A 26,193-nucleotide genomic window follows, 5' to 3' on the forward strand; every position below is an offset into this window, starting at 1 on the left:
ATCATTCAATTGCCCACTTTCAAAGGTTAAAATGGTAACTTTCATTATATGTATTTTACAACACAACACACAAAACACGCAAACACGTGCACACATACACACATGCACACTCATATGAAATCAGTTTGGGGGCAGTGGCCAAGGGGACTGAGTCCACTGCTGTGACGGCTGCACCCATAGAGGCCTGGGCACAGCTCTGGGCACAGAGCTCCTGGGTTAGGTCTGAGTCTTTACCATGACCTCACCTAGCAGCCCCCAATATCCAATGAGACCTGGGGCCCCAGGAACTTCAGTTCCAGGGTGCATGGCCAGCAAACTGAGAAGGTAAAGGGTCTGGTCAGAGGCAGAGGTCCTGAGGGGTGAACAGCCTGAGGAGGGGACAGAAGGGCCAAGTGTGCACTGCACCGTGCCCTGGACCTCAACCCCTCATTTCCTTCTCAGAGATGAACTTCTTGACTGCAAGTGTACACTACAACGCATCTGCCATTCTCTCGGCAAGGAGCAAACTGCCTTAGAAAATTTGCTCAGAAAATGCTTATGTATAACATTAAGGGAAAAAAGCAGAATACAAAAATTATATAAATACAGTATTATAGTAACTATTTAAAAAGACATTTTCTGCAAAGGAAAAAGATACTGAATGGAAAGAAATGTTAACAGTGGATGTCTTTGCATGATAGAATTTTGGTTGATTCATTTTCATTCTACCATTCCATATTTTCCAAAATGTCTGCAATGACCATGGGTTACTGTTGTAATGGAAAATGAGAAGTCGCAGCCTACTCCGTCCTCTGCCAAGGGGTTTTCCACTATACTGCAGTCCCTGAGTTTGAAATCCACTTTAAAAATATGACCTTAGTTTAAGTAAGGAATACCTTGTCTGTTGTGTGTAAAATCCTCTGTAAACAGAGACACTATCTCCAACTCCCACCGGTTTCTTCCCCAGCTAAGTACTCCTAGACTTAGTTCTGATTCTGCAACCTTAACCTTTAGTTTTTGTTTAACATACTCCAGTTTCCTTTTAACTCCAGGCATGAATGGTAGCAGGATGATATAGCTGGCCCTAGGGTAGTGTCAACAACTCACAGGCAGAAAGACTTTTTTGGGGAGGTAAAGGATCCTGCTGGGGAGTAGAGTTCCTCTACTTCTATAACCAGGAGGTGCTCAAAAGTTTTCCATATTTCTTCCTCACAAATAATTTCCTTCCTTTTTTTTTTTTTTTTTTTTTTGAGATAGAGTCTTGCTCTGTCACCCAGGCTGGAGTGCAGTGGCACAATCTCGATTCACTGCAACCTCTGCCTCCCTGGTTCAAGCGATTCTCCTGCCTCAGCCTCCTGAGTAGCTGGGACTATAGGTGCGCGCCACCACGCTCAGCTAATTTTTTATATTTTTAGTAGAGACGGGGTTTCGCCATGTTGGCCAGGATGGTCTTGATCTCCTGACCTCGAGATCTGTCCACCTTGGCCTCCCAAAGTGCTGGGATTATAGGCGTGTGCCACCGCACCCAACCGAATTTCCTTCTTTCTAGAGTTTTTGTGTTGCTTCTACTTGTGGTCACTTACACTGTGCTTCCCTTTACTGGAGGCCATTTGTGAAGCAGTGTGGCACCAGTGCACAAGGAACCCAGCGGACCTTACTAAGCAGGGTAAGGATACCTTTTACACAGCCCATTCCAACCCTTGGGACTCTGCCCAAAATAGGTGCTCAGGAAATGTCTGTTGATTCATTTACGGGTAGGAAGCAAACTTGATTTTCTCCTCTTCCAACCATAACACCTCCCCATGGCATCTAGTTTTTTTATTATCATTTCCAAACACTGAGCACCTACTCTATGACAGGCAGGGTGGCCACAAGGAGTCATTGGTGCCCCCATTGGATTTGTAAGCTATTAGGGGAGGCAGAGGACTAACCCAGAAGAGGAAATGGTGGGCCAAGGGAGCAATGACTGCCAGGAGTGATCCTAGCTGGCCACACAGTCAGGAAAGGCTGCCTAGAGGAGGGGAGCCGTGGATGAGGCCCCACAGAGCAAGGGGGTTTGTGGAGAGGAGGGGAAGGGCATCCAGGGACAGGAAGGGCTTGGTCAGAGCTGGAGCAGTGGGAATGTCAGGGCATGTCTAGGGACAAGGGGCTGCAGACGAGAGCATCGAGGGAGGGGTGCATTTGGAAGGGACTTCAGTGCCAGGAGAGGCCCTTCAATGGGTATCTGTTCATGGCAACATTTCCCAATCCAGACCTCTTTGCCTAGAAGATATCAAAAAAGAGTAGGAGAGGAGATTTTTCTTCTTCCTCTTTTTTGTTTTTGAGACAGGATTTCACTCTTGTTGCCCAGGCTGGAGTGCAATGGTGCAATCTCAGCTCACTGCAACCTCTGCCTCCTGGGTTCAAGCGATTCTGGAGAGGAGATTTTTCTAAACAGCACTAAGTGGATGACGAGCCGTCCCAATCTCAGAGAAAATGGTTACTGATGGACCTTAACCTCTAGGCCCATGTGACAGAACTTTGTAAACCCACTGAGGTTATCTCATTGGAATGAACAATGTTGGGAAGGATTTCCTTGTTTTCTTCTCGGCAGACGACATAGCTTGATTCTTTAGTCCTCTTAACACTGTTGTTATGCAGGTAGGAGTTTAGGAGCTACCATGAAGAGTGAGCAGGAAATAACCACAGCACAGAGAAGATGCTGTTGAGGCAATGTCAGCGTTCTGGTGCTGGTGGTACCAACTAGAAAACATTGGACCTAGTAATATAATTGCCCTGACTGTTTCCTCTTTAGTGAAGTGGGTATATTAAAAATACCTGACCTCCTACTTCACAGAATGGCTATAGGAGTCAATAACTCACGAAGAGGAACATACAATACAAATGCTAGTCATTGAATTGATACTGCCATCTGCAATTGCCACACATTCTGTAGATCAGTAGGGAAGTGGATAGACTTCAGGGAATGTAAAATAATAAGAAAAATTAAATTTCCTTTCACTTTTTGGGGAGTAATTGAGACACTGGAGGAATGAAGCATCCAGAATTGTAGAGTAATTTAAGGGCAAAGAGGGGCAAGGAATTCAGGTCTCTTAGCATCTAGCCTGCCTGCTTGGTGTAGCCTTTGGGTGGGGGTAGAAGTAAGACAGAGGCCCCAGGAATTAGGGGGTGAAGCCTGGTTAAGTTTGCTGCCTCCTTTCTACAAAAAGACACCCATAAGGGTTCCCATTCTGGAACCTTCTGCTCTCCGGTAGAACCGGTTCTGGGCAGTTCATTCCTGCCCAGGAAACTGCATATGTTATGTCCCAGCTGTCCCAAGTGCAGGCCTGCTATGAGTGACAGTCCCAGTCACAACACATCTCGGTCCTTGCTCCACCACTGACTGCCGTGTGACCTCACACAGCCTGCTCTACCTTAGTTCCTTCATCCATAAAATCGGGACTGCGATCTGTTCTGCCCACCTCCCAGAAGAACTGGGGGTGCACATGTGAAGTAATGACCTTGAGAGAGAGCCTGGAGAAAGCTGGGGCATGAGGCCTGGCCCTGCTCCTCAGCCTCACTCACCTCTTTGACCCTGTGCAACAGAGGCTGGAGCCAGTCCCTGTTCACCTCACAGTGGCTGTCGAGGAAAGTCAGAGTGGTGCCCTGGGCAATGTCAGCGCCCCGAATCCGGGACCGGACCAGACCTGCAGTCAGGAACAAATGATGAAGTGGGTGCCACTGTCACTCCATTGTCCAGCGAGACCAGGAAGAAGCCACCCAGCATTCCCCACTGATCACCCCAACACACACACACCATCACACCTTCGACCCCCACACTCACACCAGAGGATCCCGCACAGCAGCTCAGACCTACCTTGCCGTTCATTATTGCGCAAGCATTTTACCTTGGGCAACTTGATGAGCTGTTTACAGTCATCAGCTGCAAAGACAAAAGGTTAAACCAATTGAGCACTGGGGGATGGACCTACATGTTACAATTGTGTGCACTGCAGGTGAACCTGAAGGGTAGGTGAGGCAGCCCTTCTAACTGCAGAGCGCGGTCCTGAGTCCAGGGTGTTTCCAGGCTGTGAGGGGCTGACAAATCACTGCTGTCATACACGGTGGCCAGTCTAGGGCAAAGAGGCCTCAACAGGACCACTTTGGAACAGGTCAGTACACAATGGCACCTGTATACTTGCTTGAAAATGTTCCCAGGTGGAAAATCTTGGCCTAGTCACCTGGGGACATTTTTCTTTTTTGTTATTTTTCTCTTTAAACAATTTTTAATTTAATTTTTTAATCTTTAATTCTTATGGGCACATAGTAGATATATATATTTATGGGGCACAGGAAGTGTTTTGATCCAGGCATGCAATGTGTAATAATCACATCATGGAGAATGGGGTATCCATCCCCTCAAGCATTTATCCTTGTTATTAATACAAACAATCCCATTTCTCTTTTCTTTGTTTTTGAGACAGGGTCTCGCTCTGTCGCCCAGGTTGGAGTTCAGTGGCGCAATCTCTGCTCACTGCAACTTCCACCTCCTGGGTTCAAGCGATTCTCCTGCCTCAGCCTCCCAAATAGCTGGGACCACAGGCGTGTACCACAATGCCTGGCTAATTTATGTATTTTTAGTAAAGACAAGATTTCACCATGTTAACCAGGCTGGTCTCGAACTCCTGATCTCAGATGATCCTCCCACCTCGGCCTCCCAGAGTGCTAGAATTACAGGCATGAGCCACTGTGCCTGTCCCCATTTCTCTTTTCTTATAGGCCATTCAAAGCACTGGTCAATTTAGTAGGTCTGGTAAAAACTGCCGGAAGGCTAAGAATAGATGAGATTTTAGACTTTCCTTCCAGCTCACAGACCTGCTTTTGGAAGGGTCCCACTCAGCATGCCTCCCATTACACAGAGCTGGTTCACTTCTCCACCATACAGGAAACCCCATCCTAGGCATTTGTCCCTGTCACTCCCTGGCTTGCCTGCTGCTCCTCACTCCTTTGGTTCACCAGCTCCCTGGCTCTGAACTCCATGTCTTGGCTCCACCACTGTGGTTTTGCTTTATTAGTTTATTGACCTTGGCCTCCCTGCTTGGCTCTGAACTTCAAAGAACAACAGAAAAGACTTACACAGGCTTCTGGGCTAGGTACTGTTCTAAGCACTTCAAGCATGTTAACATGTTTAATCCTTATATAAACCATATATACCATCTCTGTTTTATAACAAGGAAACTGACGAGCACGAGGTTGAGTATTTGCCCAAGGCACATAGCTAGTGAGTGATTTACAGGTCTAGGATTTGAATCTAGGCAGTCTGGCTCCAGCGTCCATGTTGTAAACACTGCTATTCCTCTTGCAGGTGAATCCAGCAGCACTCTCTTCTCTTGCCTCAGTGCCAGGCTACCCCTCAGCAGGGCCAGTGTCTGCCCACCTCCAAGCTCTTCCTCACTGGGGAAGGGAGAGCAGATCCTCACGTTCCAGAACTCAGAGTCTTGGTCTCATTATTCTAGGCCTCATGTACAGCCCACTTCTGCATCACTGCGAGAGGTTCCGAGGCTGCACCAATGGGTGTGGGTTTCCAGCCTTCCTACAGCAGACCCCAGTGTGGAGGTGGCTCCCAATGCCCAGCTTCCAGCCTCAGAACTAGTGGGGGGTGGGCTCCACTCTGATAGGACTTGGAGCTGTCCACAGTTGTCATTCCATTTCCCTCAATTCGTCACCAGGAAGAGGGTGTTCTGCTTGGTTATGATTGACTGCACAGAACTGTACCCAGGCTCCTGGGAGGATGGCCTTCGGGGGAGGTGTCGGCACTACCAGTACGTTAATTCTGACAATGCTTCGACTATTATTGTACATTTCAAATTTGATGCACAGTGTCTGGAAAGACACCCATGTTTTTCTTGGGGAGAGTGGATTTGCTGTGAATTTGGATGGGACTCAGGTTCTTTGATAGGATAACTGGAGGACACAAGGTAGAAAATGAGCAAGTGTGCGGAAAGGTTGGAAAGCAGCCCTCACTGTGTCATGGCCAGGTGACAGGATGTCCCACGGGGTCAGGGAGGTCCCAAAGACAGGGCCCACCCAGACCTCCCAGGAAATGATCGGAAGAGGGCCTTAGCTCAGACTGCGGATTATTGCAGAGAACCCAAGAAATTGTTTTTTGGATATAAAGCTTCTCTCCTTCTGAGCCTAGCCACAGACACTCAAAGACTTCCGTACCTATTACAAACCTGGGCTTTTCCCCATTCCCAGAAAACCAGCGGACTCACCTCTGCCTGTTACAGAGTGGCTGGGAACAGACATTCATGTCTAAAGAGCAAGTGAGTGACATGACTTACGGTCATTGCTGAAGTCATCCACTAATATGATTTCCCGGATCAGATGCGTAGGGGTGCGGTTTAATACGCTGCAAGATGGAAAGACAAAAAAATCACTGTGACTTCTAGTGGCAAAATATATGTACTAACCTGAGTTTTAAATAGACACCATTGCATTTAAGGAATGAAAAATCAGAGCACCAAAGGGCTTGTCCAGTCATATTCCTTATCTGTGAGCCAGCAGGAATGTAATTCTGCCTTCACCATCTTAGTGAATACCTCCACCACCCGCAAAGCCACCCAGACAGAAGCCCAGGAGTTAACCTCGGCAACCCTCCTACTCCCTGAAACCGCACAGCAAATCAGTAAAGACTGGCTGGTTTGACTGGAAAATGTCACTCAAATCACTTTCACTTCTTATACCTCTACCCTGATTTAACCTCTTCTGTCTGGTTTATAGCCTCAACTTGCCCCAGCCTGTCCCAGGCCATCTTGCTCGTGGTCTCCAGAGTGAACTTTCTGACAAGGAGCTTTGATTGTGTGACTCTCCTCGCCAATGCAAATAAATAAACTGACAGCCCCCCAGGGGCTCCTCACTACTGACATCCCAAATCCTCAGCACATTCCTAAGGCCTTTGCCATCGGAAGCTGGCCCCCATTTCCCCACCTCCCATGCCCAGTGCCGCTGTCTGAAGCTGTCCTGCTCATTCATAGCTGAAAGCCTCTCTCCTGCTGCTGCCGCTGCTTGAAATGCCCCTGTGCTGCCCACAAGGACCAGTTTGAATGTCACTTCCTCCCTAACAGCTTTCCAAGCCACTTACTGAGAATTAATTGCTTCCTCCTCTGGGATCTCCTAGCAGTTTGTATCTGATCCTATGGCTTTTCTCACTTCCCAGCCCTGAAGTTTGGTTTTGTACCTTGCCCGCCTGTGGTCCCCTCTGGAGGGAAATATCCCAGGGCAAGACCCTTGACCCATTGCTCTCTTTATTGCCAGAGTCTAGCACAGAGCCTTGGTGCATAACTATTCCCTCGAGGGATATTTACTGAACACCTACTATGTGCTCAGCACTGGGCATATGATGATTCTACCCTCCAGAAGCCTGTGGTGTAGCAGCTACTTACTGCAAGCTGTGTAATCTCGGGCAAGTTACTTTACTGCTCTGTGCAGCAAAGAATCCCATCTAGAAAACAGGGATAATAATAGGACTACTTATTTCACAGTGCAGTTGAGCAAATTAAAGGAGAAACTGTATAAAAAGCATTTATCATGATATTTGGCACTTAATGATAACAAATGGTTGCAATTCTTTATTATCACTTAATTTGGTGCATCATTAATGATTTTTGAATCTAACTGACTCAACTTACCCCTCCTGTGCTGTGGATCTTTACCCAGGGGCAAGGTTAACTCTGGGTCTTAGGCCTGACTGAGATGACTGGATCCTGCTTCTCCTGAACACCCCAAACCACGTGACTACTCAGAAACATGCCTGGGCCACGCCAGCTGTCACAGGATTCCCTGTGATGTTGCAGAGGGGGTTCAGAATGGGTGCAGGTGGAGGCGCTGTATGCAGCCCTCCTCCCAGGAGGGCCTTTCTGAGCCCTGATTGGAGTACACTACCCCTTCTATACAGGATGCAGACTCCCCCGTAAGAGAACTTAGCCTGGAGCTACCATATTTATGAAGCCTTGATTCTCACCATGGCAACTAGTATCAGGTGGAGAGAGGAACCCCAACACAGTCCTGAGCCCACTGTCTCTGTCTTCAGGAGCTCATGGTCAGGGAGGGGAAAGAAGGCTGCAGCCTCTGCCAGAGGATGGTGGAAGGGGACTGTTCACCATGATCGTCCCAAAGAAAACACATACAAACAACAACCAGCCCTCTAATCAGGGAGGGAGGCAGGAGACAGCGGAAAACCTGCTGGAAGAATAACCCTAATGAGGTTTGATTACGGCTGTAGCTTCTGCATTCAATTCCGCTAAATCCCTGCCAGCTCTTTGAAATTCAAGAGTTCTCTTCTGCGAACATCAAAAGGTAAATCGCGTGCGGCTCTGCACTGGTTGAACTGAGAGATGATTAGTGAATAAAAAATGTCCAGAGTTTAAAACAGAAAAGAAAAAAAAAGAAATAGTCAGCAGTGAGTGCTAATTAGACCATTTCGTGGTAACACCTGGCTTGTTTTTGCTTCTCTAATCAGAACAATTGGAGTGATGGCGGAGTCCCCTTAAACATGGCCTGCGGCTGGGAGGGCCTGAGGTGGGCATGTGCTCTGGGTGGTCAGAGGAGAAGGTCAAGTCCAGTCCAAGGGACCTAGCCTGGCCTAGGTGGTCCTCCAGGGTCTTCCCTCGTGCACACCCACTCTCATTCCCTCCACCCAGGGAGGGAATGGTTGCTCAGGTCTCCCTCCCTTGCTCTCACCACTGCCTCTACAGCAAAGCAAATCCACTCTTTCATCCAGGCCCAGCACAGGATAGCTCTTCTCAGCCTCACCCCCACTCCAGCTGCCTTCCCCACACCCTTCCTTACTCTGCCTCAGCATGGGAATAAATGCTGTCCTCACTCTGCCTGGGATTGTTCTAGAACAGAGTCTTCTATATGCAGCTCATCTCTCTGCCAGAGGGCAGGTACTCAGGCGGCTTCTACACCTGCTGCGCCCTAACTATGGACCCTCAAGGAGCCCCCAGAGGCCGCAGGGCAGCATGGGCAGTGTGGGCTCAGAGGCCAGGTGGGCTGCACCACCCACTAACTGTGCAATCCTGAACCAGATAGATGTTAGTTCGCTCCCAGCCTTCGTTTCCTCCTGTAATTACATTTTCCTTGTAAAAGCAGGCGATATTAATACTTGACCTACTTCACAGGCTTTTGTGCGTGTGAAATGAGGAAATGTATTTGAAATTGCTTTGTGAACTCCACGGTGCTCTATGCAGGCAGGTTTTATCAAACGCTCCATAAATACCAGTAGAATGAAGACCCAAGGCCAGCTGACAGTTGAGTTTAGTCATTCTGGAGTGACACTAACTTGGGTTCAAGTATTGTTTCTTTGTATCCACCATTCACTAGCTGGGAGAGCTTCAGTAAGTACTGAACCTTTAGCACTATAATTTCCTCAGCTGTGTGAAAGGAGCTCACCATGCCTGGCACACAGCAGCTGCTCTCTGAATGGGGGTATTGATATTAATAATATTGAAACTAATAATAGCAATATGCATAACTTTCCCAAGTGGGATCCTGGAGCCAGTAGCATCACCATCACCTAGATACTTGTCAGAAATGCAAATTCTTGGGCCCCACTCTAGGCTTACTGGGTTAGACTTTCTTTTTTTTTTTTTTGAGATGGAGTTTCACTGTTGTTGCCAAGACTGGAGTGCAATGGCACAATCTCGGCTCACTGCAACCTCCGCCTCCCAGGTTCAAGTGATTCTCCTGCCTCAGCCTCCCGAGTAGCTGGGATTACAGGCGCCTGCCACCATACCCAGCTAATTTTTTTTTTTTAGTAGAGACGGAGTTTCACCATGTTGGCCAGGCTGGTCTTGATTTCCTGACGTCAGGTGATCTGCGTGCCTCGGCCTCCCAAAGTGTTGGGATTACAGACATGAGCCCCTGTGCCCAACCTGGGTTAGACTTTCTACAGATGGGGCCCAAGGAACTGTGTTTTAATAAGCCCTCTGGGAGCTTCTGAAGCCTGCTCAAGTTTGAGACCCACTGCATTAGAACTCTGCTGTCTGCCAGGGCTGGAGGCTCACAATATACACCTGTTGTCACCGCTCAGGCTCACTATATGCCAGGCACTGCTCCAAGTCCTTTCCCTATCTGAAATCACTTTATCTTCTCCACAGTGATGTCAGGTAGTTATTATTAGCAGTCTCTGTTTTGCAGAAAAGGAAACTGAGGCAGAAGAGCTAACTTGCTTGCTTATGATCACACAGCTGTTAAGGGCAGAGCCATGAAAATCTGGCCCCAGAGTCCAAATTCTTAACCACCTTAATCTGAGAAATGGCTCCCCTAGATCTGGGATAGTATGAAAAAGCAACAGTGAGAAGACTCAGTACATAAAGGGATCCATCGCCCATGCCTCAGAGCCCCCATGGGAGGGGCAGTAGTGAAGGATGCCCCAAGAGGAAGGTGACAGCGCTGGGTCTCCCATAAACATGCGGACTCACTGCATCAGGAGTCAAGATAAACCACTCTTCAGGGTTTGTTTTCTCTCTAAGTGAGAATGTCCCCTAATTCATCAAGGTCATGCTTCTCTACACCCACCCCATCATCTGTGTACCCGATTGAGCCTTCACCTGGCTCTGAGTGCCCCATGTGAGCCTGTCTAGTCCCCAGCTAACTCAAGAGCTTAGGGGGCCAGAGGGTCCGGGCAGGGGGGTTGCAAAGAGCCTGACAACAAAGCCTGTCCAGAATTCCAGAAAGTTAACAATGAAAGGTACCTTAGAGAAGGTCCCTTTATTGAAGACCTCTGAGACAGGACATGCCCTTCAGTCAGTCCCCTCTCAGTGGCTAGTGATTCATTTGTGCAACAGGATAGGGAGTGAAAGGGAGGTATAGAATCTTAAGGCATGGAAGTTTCTAGAAGTAATCTTTCCTGCCTCCACCCCTAACATTCATTTCTGCCCTGCCTGCTTTTGATATAAGCTCCTGGTTGTCTACACATGCCTCTCAGGTCCCCGTTTTGCTGTTTGTGTGTGTCATACTTGGGTCTGAGCTTGGGGCTGGCTGACATCTGAAGTTCCTAGGAGGCAGGAAATGGGCTCTCTCAGCTAAGTCATCTGGCACGTCATGGGTGTCTTCTGAAAAGTACGGGGCTGATGGGCCCCGAGAACCCTCCCAGAGTGCAGGGTTCCAGGGCCTCAGGGCAGCCCTCCATCAGGCAGGCAGACAGACCAGCTGGGCTGTACCTCCAGGAAACCCAGGAAACCTGAGGCCTGATGCCTCCACTCTCACCACGTGCACCACCTGCCCCACAGGCTGAGGATGAGGCTCCAACTGGAGTGAGAGAAGGAATGTGTTCTGCAGGCCACAAAGCTCAGGATACATTTAACATGGTAATCTTATTATTATTAAGTATCATTAATACCATATAGAGGTGGAGGAGCGGCAGGAAGAGGAGAAACATGTCTTAGAGTCTGAGCACAGCAGCTAAGGTACCCTCCAGGACATAAACACTGTTAGGGAGGCCTGGGGGGCCTAGAAGCCCCCATATTACATACACTGTAATGCCCCCAAATGTCTGAGACATTCCCAAGAGGAACGTGTATTGTGGAAATGTGATAGAATTAGAAACATGAAAGATATTTTTATCATCATTTTCTACAGATGTAGTTAATAACGTGCCCCAGGGTCACATGGCTAGGAAATGGTAGGGTTTGGATTTGACTCCAGATCTTCTGACTCCAAGTGTGGCACCCTTTTAAGTATCTGATAGCCTCTTCTCTTTGATCGAGCACTTATTCCATGCCAGGCACAGTTCTCAGTCCTTTAGCCGAATTAACCCGTAGCAACCCTATGTACTAAGTACGATTAGTATTCTCATTTCCTTGGTTAGGAAACTGAGCCATTGGGAGGTTAAGAGATGGATAAGATAAGTCCTTGCCCTAAAGGAGCTCACTGAAGGTTACATGCTGCAAAAATGCAAGTACTAGAGTAGTGATATGTAGAGAAGGGCCCAGAGGAAGCCCCTGATGGGGTGCATGTGTGTGACTGTGTCAGGGGATGGAGGCGCCCAGCATCAGACAGCTTCTTGCCGGATGGGCAGGGAGAGGCCAGCCTGGAAAGCGAGGAGCCTCTCTCAGATGCTAACGCTGTTCTCATGGAAACGTCTGGCAGGCATGCCCAGTCATGATCGATGGAGCAGCCACCATGGCAGTGGGGAAGGTAGAGGTTGCAGTTGGTCTACTCCATGAACCTGCCCTGGTGCCCCAGCACATCACAACAGCAGGGCTGTGGTCTGGCACTTCAGAACCAGCCACCTCCACTTCCCTGTGTGTCCTCTCAGCCTGGATGCCCCAGACGCTCCTCCCCTCACCACAGGATACCCAGGAGAATTGGGCCTCCTCCATCACTGTTGTCCCCACACTTAACCAGCCAGGCACTTTGTTATCGTTAATCTACCCCAAGACTCCCGGTGATACCTGACAGTGACTTGGCACATTTTCTTGTCAAGAGCTATTGCCTGGTTGGGAAATCAAATTTGAATCAGGTGGCTCTTGGGGTGATTACAGAAGCCAGGATGGGCACGTGGCTGGAGGAAGAAGCCAGCCTGTCATTGCCAAGGATGTCTTAATAGCAGACAGGGCTGTCCCCTTGGACGGGTGGAAGCACTGGGCTAAAAACTGTGTGTCTGGGCAGGTCCCTCCCTATGTCTCTAAGGGATGTGGTGACCGTATACAGTGGACATTCATCATTCGTGACAGGTGGAGCTGAAGATTTGGTGCCTTCCCTCAGGGTGACCCTACTGCAGGACTTACCTCCCATCACCTGGAACTTCCCACTGCCCACAGCCATGCAGGGGTGGGAGAGACAGGAAAAGTATAGCCTGCATGATGGAAACAATAAGAGATTTTGCTGTGTTTCGTGCGCTCTCTGACCCATGTTTCATCATATTTTCTTCTCCGTGGCATCGGCACCGGCTGATGTGCTGCTCAGCAGGACAGGAAGGGTCTAATGAGCCGTGTTTCGTGGGGACATGGAGGTACTGCAGGTTTTTGCTCAGCTGCGGGATGTGGCTGTGGCATTCCTGGCCCCAAAGGATGCGAACGCCACCACTGGGACTAGCCTCTCCCTACTCAGGCTGACAAGAAGGAGGACTCTGAGATCAGAGTGCAAGGCCTGGAATCCTGCCTCACTATCACTGGCTAGGCGACACTGGACCTTGATTTAGTATCTCCAATGTCAGTTTCCTCAGCTGTGAAGTGGGCGTGGCAGTGGCCTCCTCACCTCTGCAGCTGAGGTGCACAGAATACGTGCCAGAGGAGCTGGAGTGAGGGCGGCTGCTGTCATTGCCATCTGAGGTAGATACTGCTGGTGGCCTGAGGGAGGGAGAAGAGGACAGATGACTTCTGGAGGGGAGGGTGGGCATGGGGGAAGGGGGGTGAAACAGCCAGAGTCTTTGGAAAATCTGGGGGAGGAATTCCTGGGTAAGTCTTCTGGGTGCAGGTCTATGTTCTGAGGGGAGTTCTGCTAGGGCCTGGCACCGGGACTTGGGCACATCAAAAACCCATGCAGACCAGAGGCCATCCGTAACAGGATACACCTATTAGAGCAAGAACACGACCCAGAGGATGAGTGGACTGAAGCCCAGGGGAACGGGGATGGAACTGCAGGTAGATGATCAGGAAGGCAAGCCTTAGTGATTGCTGCAGGCCGTTCTGATTTGCATGGCCCCTGGTGGGTGTGTGGGAGGGCAGAGAGTCACGGTGCTGGGTGCTGACCCCAGCCTGATGCTGGGGCTGGGGTGTGCACTCAGCCTGTCAAGGCCTCAGCCTATTCCTCATTTGCGGAAGTCAGAACCCATGCTCTAGAGGCAGCCTGGCAGAGTGGGGAGGCCGAGGGCTCTGAGGCTGCTTCTTCCCCTTATTCTCTTTGACCTTCTGCACATTACCTAGCACCACAGGCCTCTGTCTTTCTATAAAATGGATAATAGCCTCCCTTACAGGAATGTGAGGAGTGACTGAAAGGACACATGTGACATATAGAATAGTGCCTGGCACGTAGCTAGATGTGTCTGGTGCTCCTAGTACAGGGCTGGGCACCTGGGGAGCAGACACACTGTCACCAAGTGCTGGCCCGGAGCTGGCCAACAGACGGGCAAGGATGCCTCACCTGCGGATGGTCCTGAGCAGCGTGGAGCGGGCCTCATTGTGGAAGGTGATGATGATGCTAGTGGGTGGAAGGTCCGTGCAATACACCAGCAGCGTGCATCTGGGGAAGGAAAGGCACAGAGCAAGTGACACCTTCAGGGACAAAGCGTATCTGGAGGGCTAGAACCGAGGGCATCTGGGTGGGCACCCCATGCCAGATGCTTGATATCTAGAGGGGCTTCCCCAGCTGCAGAGCACTAGGTAAGACCCCACAGCTTCACCTGGCCCTAAGAGGGGCTGGGGAGCTCCAAGAATGACTAAACCTGAATTTTCTACCACCTTGGGGGAACCTGGGCTTGGAGACAAATTGAGTTGATATACGGAAAATAAGTGTGGTATTTCTTGCATGCCTGAGCTAGTGCACAGTGGCTCCTGGTAGCTGCATGAACACAACTCCAAGTCTTGGGCTCTGCTTCCCACTCTGTACCCTTTCAGTCCATCTGCCCACACCACTGGCCAGTGGGGAGATTCCAGTCGGCAGAGGCTTCACTGTGTTCTGGGCTAACAGCTTCAGGCTACCATGTTGTGCCGATGCCTGGCCCCTGCAACACACACCTAAATCTGGCATGTAAAAGAGGCAGAGCCCCAAACCCTGGTATGAACGATAAAACCCCATCTTGAAAAGGCATTCACTTCCATGTATCCAGGATTATTTCCTATGACAATTACATCTGGGGTAATTTCAATTTAATACCTCGCTGCAAGTGAAAATTGTAGCCTGCAGCTTGAAAATTACTATAATAATGAAAATAAACCCGCCAAGTGAGGCTGGTGGCACCAGGGGCTATCACTGGGTAAATGCTTCCTCCTGTTTCTTGCTATTTCGGGGGATGTTCAATTATTGCGGGGAGCTAGGGGATATTAAAAGAGGAAGTAAATAACAGACTTTAGGGAGTCAAATATTTGCTTTTTTCATTTTCTATTTTTTTCCTAGGCCTGGGGCTTTTAATGTAGGGTTCAGAGACCCAGGGATGGACTTCAAGGGACACGTGAGCCCTCTGAAATTGTTTGCAAACTGTGTGTATAAATGTGCATTTTTTTTTCCCTGGAAAGATAGTTCATAGTTTTCACTAGTCTCAAGAAAGTCTGTGGCCTAAAACATTTCAGATCCTTAGTCCTAGGCTAATGGCCCTGATGTCATGTTGGCCTCTCAGATAACTCTGATCAGTTTTTTCTACAGGGGCATATGCTGAAGACTCATGGTGTTGGTCCAGGGAACTTATTTAGAAAAAGCCAGGCAGCTCTGTTCAGGACTCAAGAATGGGCTGGGCATGGGTCATCCAGGAGGAGCTGAAAGTTAGGGAAGGAAGGCTCCAGGGGCAGAGATGGAGGAAAAGGTAAGTCTTGTCCTTCAAGCCTGTCCTCTCTGCCAGAGACAATTTCTCACCATGTCCTTTCTGCTCCACCTCCTGAATTCACCCCTCCTCTCATGTCCATGGCCTCTCAGACAGTCCTTTTTTCTCAGGGGAGCACTGCAGCAGCTTCCTGACCCATCTTTCTGCCTTCAGTCTCTGCCCCTGCCAGTCATGTCCTGTCCACCACATAGCTCTGCCAAAGCTTCCCCTGGTTTGAATCCCTCCAGCAGTTCCTGATGTATGAAGTCCAAACTCCCTATCACAGCCTTCTAGACCCTTCAGAATCACAGTCTTGTATGCTGCCATGACTCCCTGCCATTGCTCATGCTATTACCTGTGCATGGAGCAATGTCCTTTCTCTTTCCTCTACCTGAGGACTCTTATTCAACCTTCAAGACCCAGAGCAAATGTCCCCTCTGCTGTGAAGGTGTTCCATACTCCCCCAAATAGGTAAGGACCTGTCCTTTGTGTTGCCATCATTCTGTACATAATCTTTTCTAAGTTCTCGTGATGAGACTCTCCTCAACTTGACTGTGAGTTCCTCCAGGGAAGTCCCATGGCCTTGTCCATCTTTACATCACTAGAACAGGATTTAAGTACGCCAGTTGTCCATTGATGGAGGAAGGGAGAAATTAAGTCAGGAAGTGCGTTCCTAGGTCAGCTGAAGACAGCCTCTTCCAGCTTTCTAAAGTGTGACAGCCAGCCCGCCGATGGCTGCCACTGATCTTCACCAACTGGGTTTTATGTCCTTGTATAGCCCCTCCCTCACTGAAGCAGGGCAGGGTCATTCATATGACCCACAGAATATGGTAGAAGTGACAGTGTGTGTCTCCCAAGGTTAAATCACAAAAACCTTGCAGGCTCTGCCTTGGCGACTTGGAGGGAAGCCAGCTGCCATGCTATGGGGACACTCGAGCAGCCCTGTCTATGGAGAGATGTCCAGGTAGAGAGGAACTGTGGCCACCTGCTGAAGGCTGGCACCAATCTGCCAGCCATATGAATGAGCCACCTTGGAAGTGGGTCTGCAGCTCCAGTCAAGCCTTCAGATGACAGTGGCTACAGCAGACTTCCAACTGCAGTTCAATGAGACTCTAAGCCAGAACCACCCAGCCAAGATGCTCTAAATTCCTGACCCACAGACACTGTAAAAATAATCAGTGATTCTTGTTGTTTTACACCACAAAGTTTAATCAGGAGTGATTTGTTGTACATCAGATAACCAGTACAAAAAGGGAAGGAGAATGCCTTGAAACAGCTCCCAGTGAGAAGAGACCTTGGACACAGACCTGACTCACTTAGGAGCAGAGGAGAGGGAGGGCATTGCTCGTAGGTGGCTGAGGTGGAACCAGGGTTGAGGGAGACCTGGAGGGAGTCTTAGTTGGCAGGTGGCGGGTCTGTGAGAGCATGGAGGGGCTTGGAGAGGCCCAGGCAGAGGGGAAGGAGCCAGCATGGTCAGCCCCAAGAGGAACAAGTGGATGTCAGGGAGGAGGACCAGTATCTGTCTCTCCAACAGAAGGCAACAAGTCACAGAGCTCAGCAGAGCCTCCTGGTCTGTCCATAAGAGACAGCGGAGGAAAAAGAGCCCAAGCAGAGTGACTCAGCAGCCTGCCACCACCAGGACGCGATGTGTCCAATGGCCAGGCCTGAAGCTGCTCCTGGCTGCTGTGGTCCCTGCCATGGGGAAAGATGCTGTGAAACCCCTCATGGGGTTAGGACGAAGGCACTGCCTTGGGGATGCTTCCTCTTCCACATGCTGGGAGGCAGGAGGACCCCACAACCCAGTTTTTGTGGTGCAAGTTGCTCAGGGGCAAGTTGGGGAGGGAGGTGGTACTGAGAGTTATCTCCTTTGAGAGCTTTTGGGGACAGGGGCCATTTGTCCTGCCTTGGAGGACCAGCTGAGGAGGCAGGTATATTGACCACAGTGACACAGATGCGTGCACACACACAGTTATGCAGAGGCATAACTCTGCCTGGAGTGGCAAAGATGGCTTCGTGGAGGAGGAGGTGCTGGATCTCATGGGGGTGAAGTAGGGAGGGACAGACAAAAATGGGGCACAGAATTCCAGTCATGGGCACAGATCTAGACCTGCAGACCAGGTGAGGCAGTTCCCAGAATCCTGGCTTGGGAGATCAGGATACCACTGACCAGCTGTGGGTACGTGAGCCAATCACCCACCTCTCCAGGTTTCCATCTGCTCCTCTGTAACACGGGATGGGCCCAAGGCTCTCCTGCTAAACGCTCTCACAGCATCAGCTTTCAGAAGCTCTGACCATAGCTAACGTTCAATACGCATGGTTAGGAATGTCACAAATGCCATTTTGTAACTGAGGCTCAATTGTCAATCGGCATCCGACATTACTTTCCCAAGCCTCAGTTTCTTCATCTGGAAAATGGAGATAACAATTCTGGAAGATTTTCTCCCTTAGACTATTACTATGTTAGGTGATTACAGATGCTTGACAAATAGTAACTATTATTATTTTTAGCATCAGCCCAAATCTGCAGATGACTCTGCCTGCTGGGTGGAGCCAGATCTCACAGGGGCTGGAAAGGCATCTTTGGTGGGGGGTTCTGTCCTGTCCCACAAGCAGGTAAGGGGCACTGAGAGGCAAGAGGAGGAGGAGAGATCAAAGGATGCAGCGTCAATGTGAGTTAAAAAAAACCTGGGCTCTGATGCCTGGATTTGAGTCTGGACATGTCGAGAACCAGCTGTGTGCCCTTGGACACATCATTTACCCTCTCTGAGCTTCAAGATTGTTCCCTGAAAAATGAGGATAAATACACATTTTTGTTGTGAAGACTGCAGATGATGCACGTAAGCACCTGGTGTTTAAAGGGTGCTGAGGAAATGGTAGCTAGAATTGCTATCATCACGCCCAGAGAGTGGCTGAGCCGGCCTGCATGCCAGGTTCAGCTCATTGACTAGAATCACATGCTCATGGTTTAGAAAAGGAAAGGACCATGGAGACGACGCAGTTAAACCTCCTAAACTGGGCCCACCTTACTGACACACCAGGTGTGGGTTGGAGCCTGAGCCATTGTCCTCCTGGTCTCTGAGACCCCCAGCCTCTGTCCCTGCAGAGTAAAGAACAGGGCTGTACCCTATGAGCTCCTCCAGCACAGGCCCAGGGAGGGCAGGTAGTGGGGTGCCATCCCACACCTCACAGGCTCAAAAAGCTTCACAGGACGCTCCTCCTGCCCCTGCTCACAGCTCAGGAGCCGGGACTCACCCCTTGTCTCAGGTGACCCTCACAACCACCCCTACTCCACAGATGAGCTGAACTAAGGCTCAGAATCTCGCTCAAGGTGGCACACCTGCTGAGTAACTGGGGCGAGGGAAATCCACGTCCTGTGACTCCTAATCTGGTGCTCGTCCCTACAGTCTCCCTGTGAACTCACCGGGGTTCAAGGCACCTGCCTTGGAACCCTACACATGAGTCATCTGTGGTCCAAGGACCAAGGGATGAGCAAGGGGATGGGCAGCAACAAGGTTGAGAGTCCGAGAAAAAAATCCAGAAAGCCGGACATTGTGAGGAGAGTCAGCCCAGACAGCAGGGTTTCTGTGGGGGAGATCTAAAAGATTAATCAAACAGTGAGATCTATTGGGGCACGAGAGAATGGAAAACCCTGCCAACATCGAGCTCTGGCGCCAGCAGACAGATGAGAAAGTATGTTGATAATTTATTAAAGATGCAGTGTTTTACTGGAAGAAGAGCCAGTGAGCGGGAAAGATCGGGGGTGGGGGTGGGGGACAGCGAAGAGTCTCCATGAACCAGGAGGAGACTCTGGTCTCAGCCTCACCTCCTGGGGAAACAGAATCCCAGGGTCTCTAGACCTGATGGCCACAGCAGCTCATGAGCAAGGCATGCTTCTCTGAGCTGATCGCTGACAAGCCGTTTCTTTCTCTTTCATTTTTAATGAATGACTCAGTGAAGACTCTCAATTTTCCCCAACTTAAACTGGGGCTCCAAGGGCTTCCTGCACTGCCAGCCTCTGGAGCATTCGGTGCCACTTACTGTCCGAAAATGCTTCCAGGAAAGTGCTCTGAGATGTTAAGCCCAGGGTCTGGGGAGGAGTGGCCCCTCTTGCCTCTGCACAGTCACTGCCTCCTGCTCACCCCCACAACACCCCCCACCCCGCACCTGAATATGTGACAACTTGGCGTGTCAGAAACATGCTCAGTGATGGTCGCTGTCAGTCATCGCAGTCATGTCATGATGTGTGCGATGCCTTTTATTTTACCCCACAAGCTCATTATATCCCGGCAGCAGCCTACAATGGAGAGCGTGATGATGATCATTGCCACTCCCATTTCATCAATGAGCAGTCAGGCCTCCCAGTGCTTCCGTGGCTTGTCTGCCGGGGCCAGGACCCAGGCCCTCGGACACCCAGACACATGATCTTCCTCCTGGGTGTGCTGCCTTCATGGGAGAAAAGACTTGGTCATAAATTAGAAACAATCAGGATTTTATTCTCCAGCATGAAACCAGGAGGGAGTGATGGAGAGTCATACCCACTAACTCTGAAGCGGAGAGGAGAGCATAATTATTATTACTGAAATGTCAGTGTCAAAGAGAAGCCGCTCTGGCTTCTTTGGAATTGACAATGGCTCCGAATCTTAAAGGTGGGCTCTGGCATCCCAGACGGGAGTCTGAAGACAGTGAGAGAATGGGAAAAGGTCAGGCAACTACACAGCACAATGAAACGGAAATCAAACAGGCCTGGCGTGGGGCACACTGGGACTGAACCTTCGCTGCTTGGAGTTCCCGGTTTACAGTGATGATGGTATCCACCTCCTGGAAAGCTGTTAAACTACTGCTCATTAAACCTTTCTCAGCAGGTGCCGTACAGAGCACCTCACATATTTACTGCTCACAGTAATCCTATGAGGCTGCTACTGGTTTACAGATTCACTAATGAGGAAACTGAGGCACAGAAAGGCTGAGGAACTCACTCCAACTAGCAAAGGGAATTTGAACCAGGCCTGTTGGACTCCAGCGTCCTCGTCACATGTTGTAATACCTCTGAACCAGGACTGTTCCAACTGTGACTCAGGTCTATTCTGTGGCCTTGTACACTGTGTATACTCACATGCCCCCTCTTGAATGACCAACCGAAGAGGCACTTTCTACTGAGCTCTGGAAACCAGCAGGTGCAGCGACCTGTCCAGGAGGGAGGGACTGGCTGCTGCTCCTGGGTGGTAATAGGAAGATGGGAAACCACTGGCCGGGCTGCCACAGGCACATCCTAAACAGGGGCTTCCACTGGAGTCCGATCAGGTGGGCGAAGATGTGACCTCAGCAAGGCCCTGGGTGAGGTGGTTCATGCACATCTATTACTAAACAAAAAGCTATGTTGATCTAAATAGAAATTAGGATTTCCTCCCAAGTCCCGCACTTCCAGCACACATTGCAGAGGTCAGACCCAGGAAGAGAAAATGAATGGGTCATTTTCATCATGTTCCATTTCCCTAATTTCCAGGGCCAGAAAGGCAAAGAAAAACACAAACATAAAACATAAAGTGGGAATGGGACCAACTTCCTGGGAGAGAGCTCTCTGTCCCCATGGAGGTGACAATCTATGAATCCCAGGTGCAGGTGGCGTAGGCACATCTTTCCCTCCTCCACATCCCTCCATCACTCCATCACCAGTGCTAGCACAGATGGCTTTGTGGACAATGCCTCATCCCTTCCTTTCCTCACCACTAGCCCCAACTCAGAGCCAATGTGTGTGAGGAAGAAAGAATGAGAGGAGAAAAGCTCTTGGCCAATGACCTTTCCAGAACGTCAGTTCTCTCAGCACTCAGGGCAGTGATCTTGCTACTGGCTTTTAGAATCACAGATTTCATTTTTAGATCTGAGAACATCTAACACCTCCACAGCTCAGATCTATGTAAGGAAGCCTGCTCTCAGCTATGAGGAAAAATATAAAACGCCGAATCTGTGGCTGGCCCCTTGGTTCAAACTGAACTCTTTAGAAGAGAAAAATGCAAGCAGTATAAAAAGTATGACAACTATAAAATCAAAAATTCCTTTTAATCTCATTTCATGGGCAACACTGATACACTGTAAGGCATGAAATTTTTATTTCATGTCAATTTTGAAGGGATTTCACATGCAGATTAATTTGTTCATTCACATAAACATATACTGCTCTTATTCTTGCCTCAATAGCCACCCTCACTTTGGTTACAGAAATCCTGTGTCTCAGAAAAGACCCTTAACATAACAGTGAGATTTGCTATTCCATTATATCACCACCTTTGAAGTGCTGAACATGTTATTAATTCCAGTGGTCTAGGAAGGGAATAAGTGGGTCAGAACAGAGAAGTGAATTGCTTAGGAACTTGGTTGGGTGCTCTGGTGGGCAGCTTTCAAAGAGTTCCCAGTGCCTACCTCCTTTAACCTCTAACCCTAACCCTGATGAGCATCTTCTCTTGAATGACCCCATGAGATGACCTTGTCACCCACCCTCTGCTTCCCACACCTCAGCCAAGCCTGCTGACCCTCCTGAGTTCCCCAGCTCACTATGCACTATGTGCCAAAACCAAGAGATATTCTCTAATCCTGCCTCTTTCTGCTCCAGACCCAATGTGATTAAATGTAGTCTTGTGCATTTGTCTTCTTTATCTCTCCATCTGGCTGTTTCTCTCCATTTCCATTCTGTCTTTTCTAGATTACTGCAGCAACTTCCTCTCTGGCTGTATCCCTTTTCAATCTACCCTGCATGCTACAGCTAGAATGATCTTTCCAGAACTGTATCTTTAACCTCTTTCAATGCTGCCCAACTGCTCACAAAATCAAACTGAGACTCTTAATCATGGCTCACCATCCTTAGTGGCCTGACACCACTTCTGACTCCTGCTGTCTGCACTCTCAAAGTTCTAGCCACATTCTGCTTCACCTGCTCTTTGTCCCCTCTGGAACTTTGCAAGTGCTGTCTCTCTCCCATATATCTGAAATGCACTCTCCTCGCTTCCAAGGCCAGGCTATTTTTTCCTCTTCTAATCTTGGCTTGGAAGTTACTTCCCCTGGGAAGCATTTCAGTCTCCCAAGGGTTTTCCAACGTGCCTCTTTAGGACCCTGTGTTCACCCCATTGCTGTAATTTATTACCAAGCACTGTGAAATTACTTTTCTGTCTCCTCTACTGACTGTTGCTGCAGTGAAGGCAAGGACTTATTTGTACGTGTAACCTCAGTACCTAGGATGGTGACTAAACATACTAGACATACGATAAATGTCTGAAGAATGAGTGGAGGGATAAGTGAAGGCGGGAGGCAGGTGAGGCTTACATGGGGTCAAAGCTGGAGAGGAAAATGTCCTTTGCCAAGCTATGGGTGACACCCTCACAGGGAGCTCCAGAGCAGTAAAAGCTGAGCAAAGGCCAAGGTCAGTGATACAGCAAAGAGAGACCAAAGAAATTGCCCAAACTGAAGAAGAATCTAGAAGCTGAAGTATGGAGCCATGAGTTGGGGAGGGGGCTGGCGATAAGAAGCCTTGGGCTAAGGGTGTCCTGGGGAATATCAGGTGGCATCTGGTGTCCGTGGAGAGGTCTTAAGTTTTGTCTGTTATGCTGGAAATACTCAACTGTGTTTAAAAGGCTGGGATGTTCTTGTTTACCAAAGTTCCGAGAATGATGAAAAATGCCAATGATGAAGTAAGAGGGGAAAGACTGAAGCCTTCGACAGACTGTGGCCCAGACACCCTCTTCTCCTAGACATGCATTATCCAGTAGGGCAACCACAAGCCACACGCAGTTACTGAGCACTGTAAATGTATCTGGTCTGAATGGAGATACGCTGTAAATGTAAAATATGCCCAAGATTTCAAGCACTTAGTATGAAAAAAATGTGAAATATTTTACTTATCTTTTTTACATTGATCACATGTCAAAATGTGAGTATCTGGATACACTGGAGTAAATCAAATATATTACTAAAATTAATTTCACTTCTACCTTTTTTAATGTGACTACTGGAAAATTTTAAATAATATGTGGCTCACATCTATTTCTATTGGACATCATTGTCCTAAGTTGTCCCTGAACTTTAATTGGTATATAATACAAATTAAAATTTCAATGTTACTGCTGGATAATGGTTTCTAAGTCTTGGTTTTCTGGTATGAGTAAAATAAAATAAAAACATTATAGAGACAGTAATTAAGTTCGTGACATTTTACTTTGTGGGAAAGTATATATTTTTAAAATCCCATCATTTACCATCATCATCATTTCAAAAAGAAAGCGTATTTAAACACCAAAAAGGCCACAACCTCAGAATAATTAATAGCTCTTTAAATTGTAAAATTCAGAAAATCTCCCTCCTGTCTCCTCTCTTCCCCAATTCCATGGATCACACCTGCATTCATTTACCAACTGGCATCTGAAAGAACTGTTCAAGGGTTTGTTCCACTGAATTATGACAAGCCTTTGACCACTCTCAGCAAAAAACATAATTACTGAACACAGAAGGCCGGACATCTCCCACTCTTTGTTCTGGGACCAGCAGATCCATCTCAGCTCTCAGTGCTGCTCAGGATAGCAAGTTGACAGGGTTTTTCAATCTCTGGCCCCAGTATACCTCCTCAAGCAGTTCTGCTGCCTGTGCTGACTCGTGCAATCTGGGCTCAGAAGGACCACCTGACTTAGAGAACGTAGACTCCTCTGGCTGCATTTAGAGACCTCCTAGAAATGACCATTACTCCGATGCACCAGGATCCTTCTGTTTTTCCAAACAACTAATCTTGATCTTTTACATTGCCTAGCCACTTCCAAGTGAGTGGAACACTGAGGTTTGGTGGAAACCCTGGGGGAAGTGGCAGCTTCTGCTCTCCAGGAAGATCAGCAGATCTATGGAGGCTGCAAAGAGGTTTCTCTAGGGACACTGGCAGGACCTATGTTAGCCAGTACCAAGCACCAACCAGATGGCAGCTGTGTGTGCATGTGCGTGTGTGTGTGTGTGTGTGTGTGTGTGCAAAAGAATCTTCTCAAAAGGCAAATGCAGAGCCTAGCTGGGACAGAAAGAGTGGAGTTGGGCCAAGACTTATTTTTGAAATGTTTCCTAAAAAAGATACCTTGATGTCTGGGACCAGAGCTCCTTCATGTCTTATTTTAGCCCTGCTCAAATCTCATCATACAACAGTAATAATAGATGACACAATTGAATCCTCACTCTGTCTCAGGTATTCTTCCCAGAGCTTTCAGCCTGCACAGTAACTCTCTGAAGTGGGTGCTGCAATTCCTCCTCTCATGGTGGTGGAGAGGGCAAGTCACAGTCAGTGAGTGGTGGGGCCTCAACATAAACCCAGATGGTCTGGCTCCGCCCCCCAGTCGGTGCCCTCACGAGCTCCACGAGAATGCCCTTTGAAGATTGTCCAGACTCACTGCCTCTGAAACCTTTATTCCATATTGGCTTTTCTGTGTGTGTGTGTGTGTGTGTGTGTGTGTGTGTGTGTGTGTGTGTGTGTGTTTGAGACAGGGTCTCACTCTGTCGCCCAGGCTGGAGTGCAGTGGCACCATCTTGGCTCACTGCAACCTCTGCCTCTGGCATTCAAGCAATTCTCATGCCTCAGCCTCCAGAGTAGTTGGGACTACAGGCATATGCCACTATGTCCAGCTAATTTTTTTGTATTTTTAGTAAAGACAGGGTTTCACCATGTTGGCCAGGCTGGTCTCGAACTCCTGACCTCAGGTGACCTGCCCACCTTGGCCTCCCAAAGATCAGGGCTTGGGTGAAAGTCTGAAGGATGGTGGCACCCGGCCTGAGATGAAGCAGACGGGAGCAAAGAGGGTGCTTGCTATCTTGAGAGGCAGGGCAGGAAGGTGTGGGACAAGGAGTACATGATGCTACCTTATGAGGAATTAAGGAGGAGAGACAGGGAGGAGCAGGGAAGCAGGAGAGACTCAACCACCACGCCAGGTCTGGCCAGGCCACGGTTATCATGAGGGTCAGGAGGGGAGAGCAGTTTGGATAATACAATGAAGTTTCCATGGAGATCAGGGATTCCTCTTGTTGCCTCAGGGACAGCAAAGACAAACTCAAGGACATTTACTGATCTTGCCCCTCGCTAGGCCAGTGGGACCCTCACTGCTCTGTGATCCACAGAGTCCCCAGCAGAGTCCTGCTTCCATCACATCCCACGGTGCCCGCTTACTTTGCCAGTCGCCTGGGGCCTCACGTGGCCCTCAGCACTCCATCCCGTGTCTGCCACCCTCAGCTCAGAGGTCTCCCTCCCACAGCAGCCCCCACCCAGCTGTCATCTCCTCTCCTGCTCTTTTCATCTCTTGTCAAACACATTTTGTAGTTGCTGGCCCCCAGCTCTAAATCACTCCCTCTGCTGGCCTTGGCTTCCATCCCCAGTATCTTTTAAGCACAAATTTCACCAGACGTGGCATTGCAGTCGCCTCCTCACTCATTTTGCTTTCCAGTTTTTAAAGTAAGTCTGACGTTCAGGCAAATGGAATGTTCAGAGCCAAGAGCCAAGGCCGAGGCCCGGAGCTCTCTAAGAACTTCCCTGCCCACATACCCTGCACCCAGCCCACCTTGTTCTCAGCTCCACTGTGACTCACGTGAGCCGCAGCACCCTGACTCAGAGCTGGGGAACAGGGTGCAGAGCCAGGACCTCTCTACATTCATCCATGTCACCTGTTTCTCCACGCCTGGCCCTGTTACCTGTCTGCCCTGCCTCCCAG

At 49.1% G+C, this 26,193-nt stretch overlaps 1 protein-coding gene across 2 annotated transcripts in view; it reads right to left on the reverse strand.

The window, feature by feature from the left end:
* Positions 1–26,193, reverse strand: part of GALNT14 (polypeptide N-acetylgalactosaminyltransferase 14) — a 231,735-nt gene that overhangs the window by 41,665 nt on the left and 163,877 nt on the right. For both annotated transcript variants that reach the window (XM_032172611.2, XM_032172613.2), the window contains exons 3-6: positions 14,107–14,205; positions 6,303–6,370; positions 3,836–3,901; positions 3,544–3,665 (exon numbers count right to left, since the gene is read on the reverse strand). In XM_032172611.2, the coding sequence (XP_032028502.1) occupies positions 3,544–3,665; positions 3,836–3,901; positions 6,303–6,370; positions 14,107–14,205 (355 nt within the window). The remainder of the gene's footprint in view (positions 1–3,543; positions 3,666–3,835; positions 3,902–6,302; positions 6,371–14,106; positions 14,206–26,193) is intronic.

Source organism: Hylobates moloch, unplaced genomic scaffold (assembly GCF_009828535.3).
Source record: "Hylobates moloch isolate HMO894 unplaced genomic scaffold, HMol_V3 SCAFFOLD_13, whole genome shotgun sequence".
Lineage (NCBI taxonomy): Eukaryota > Metazoa > Chordata > Mammalia > Primates > Hylobatidae > Hylobates > Hylobates moloch.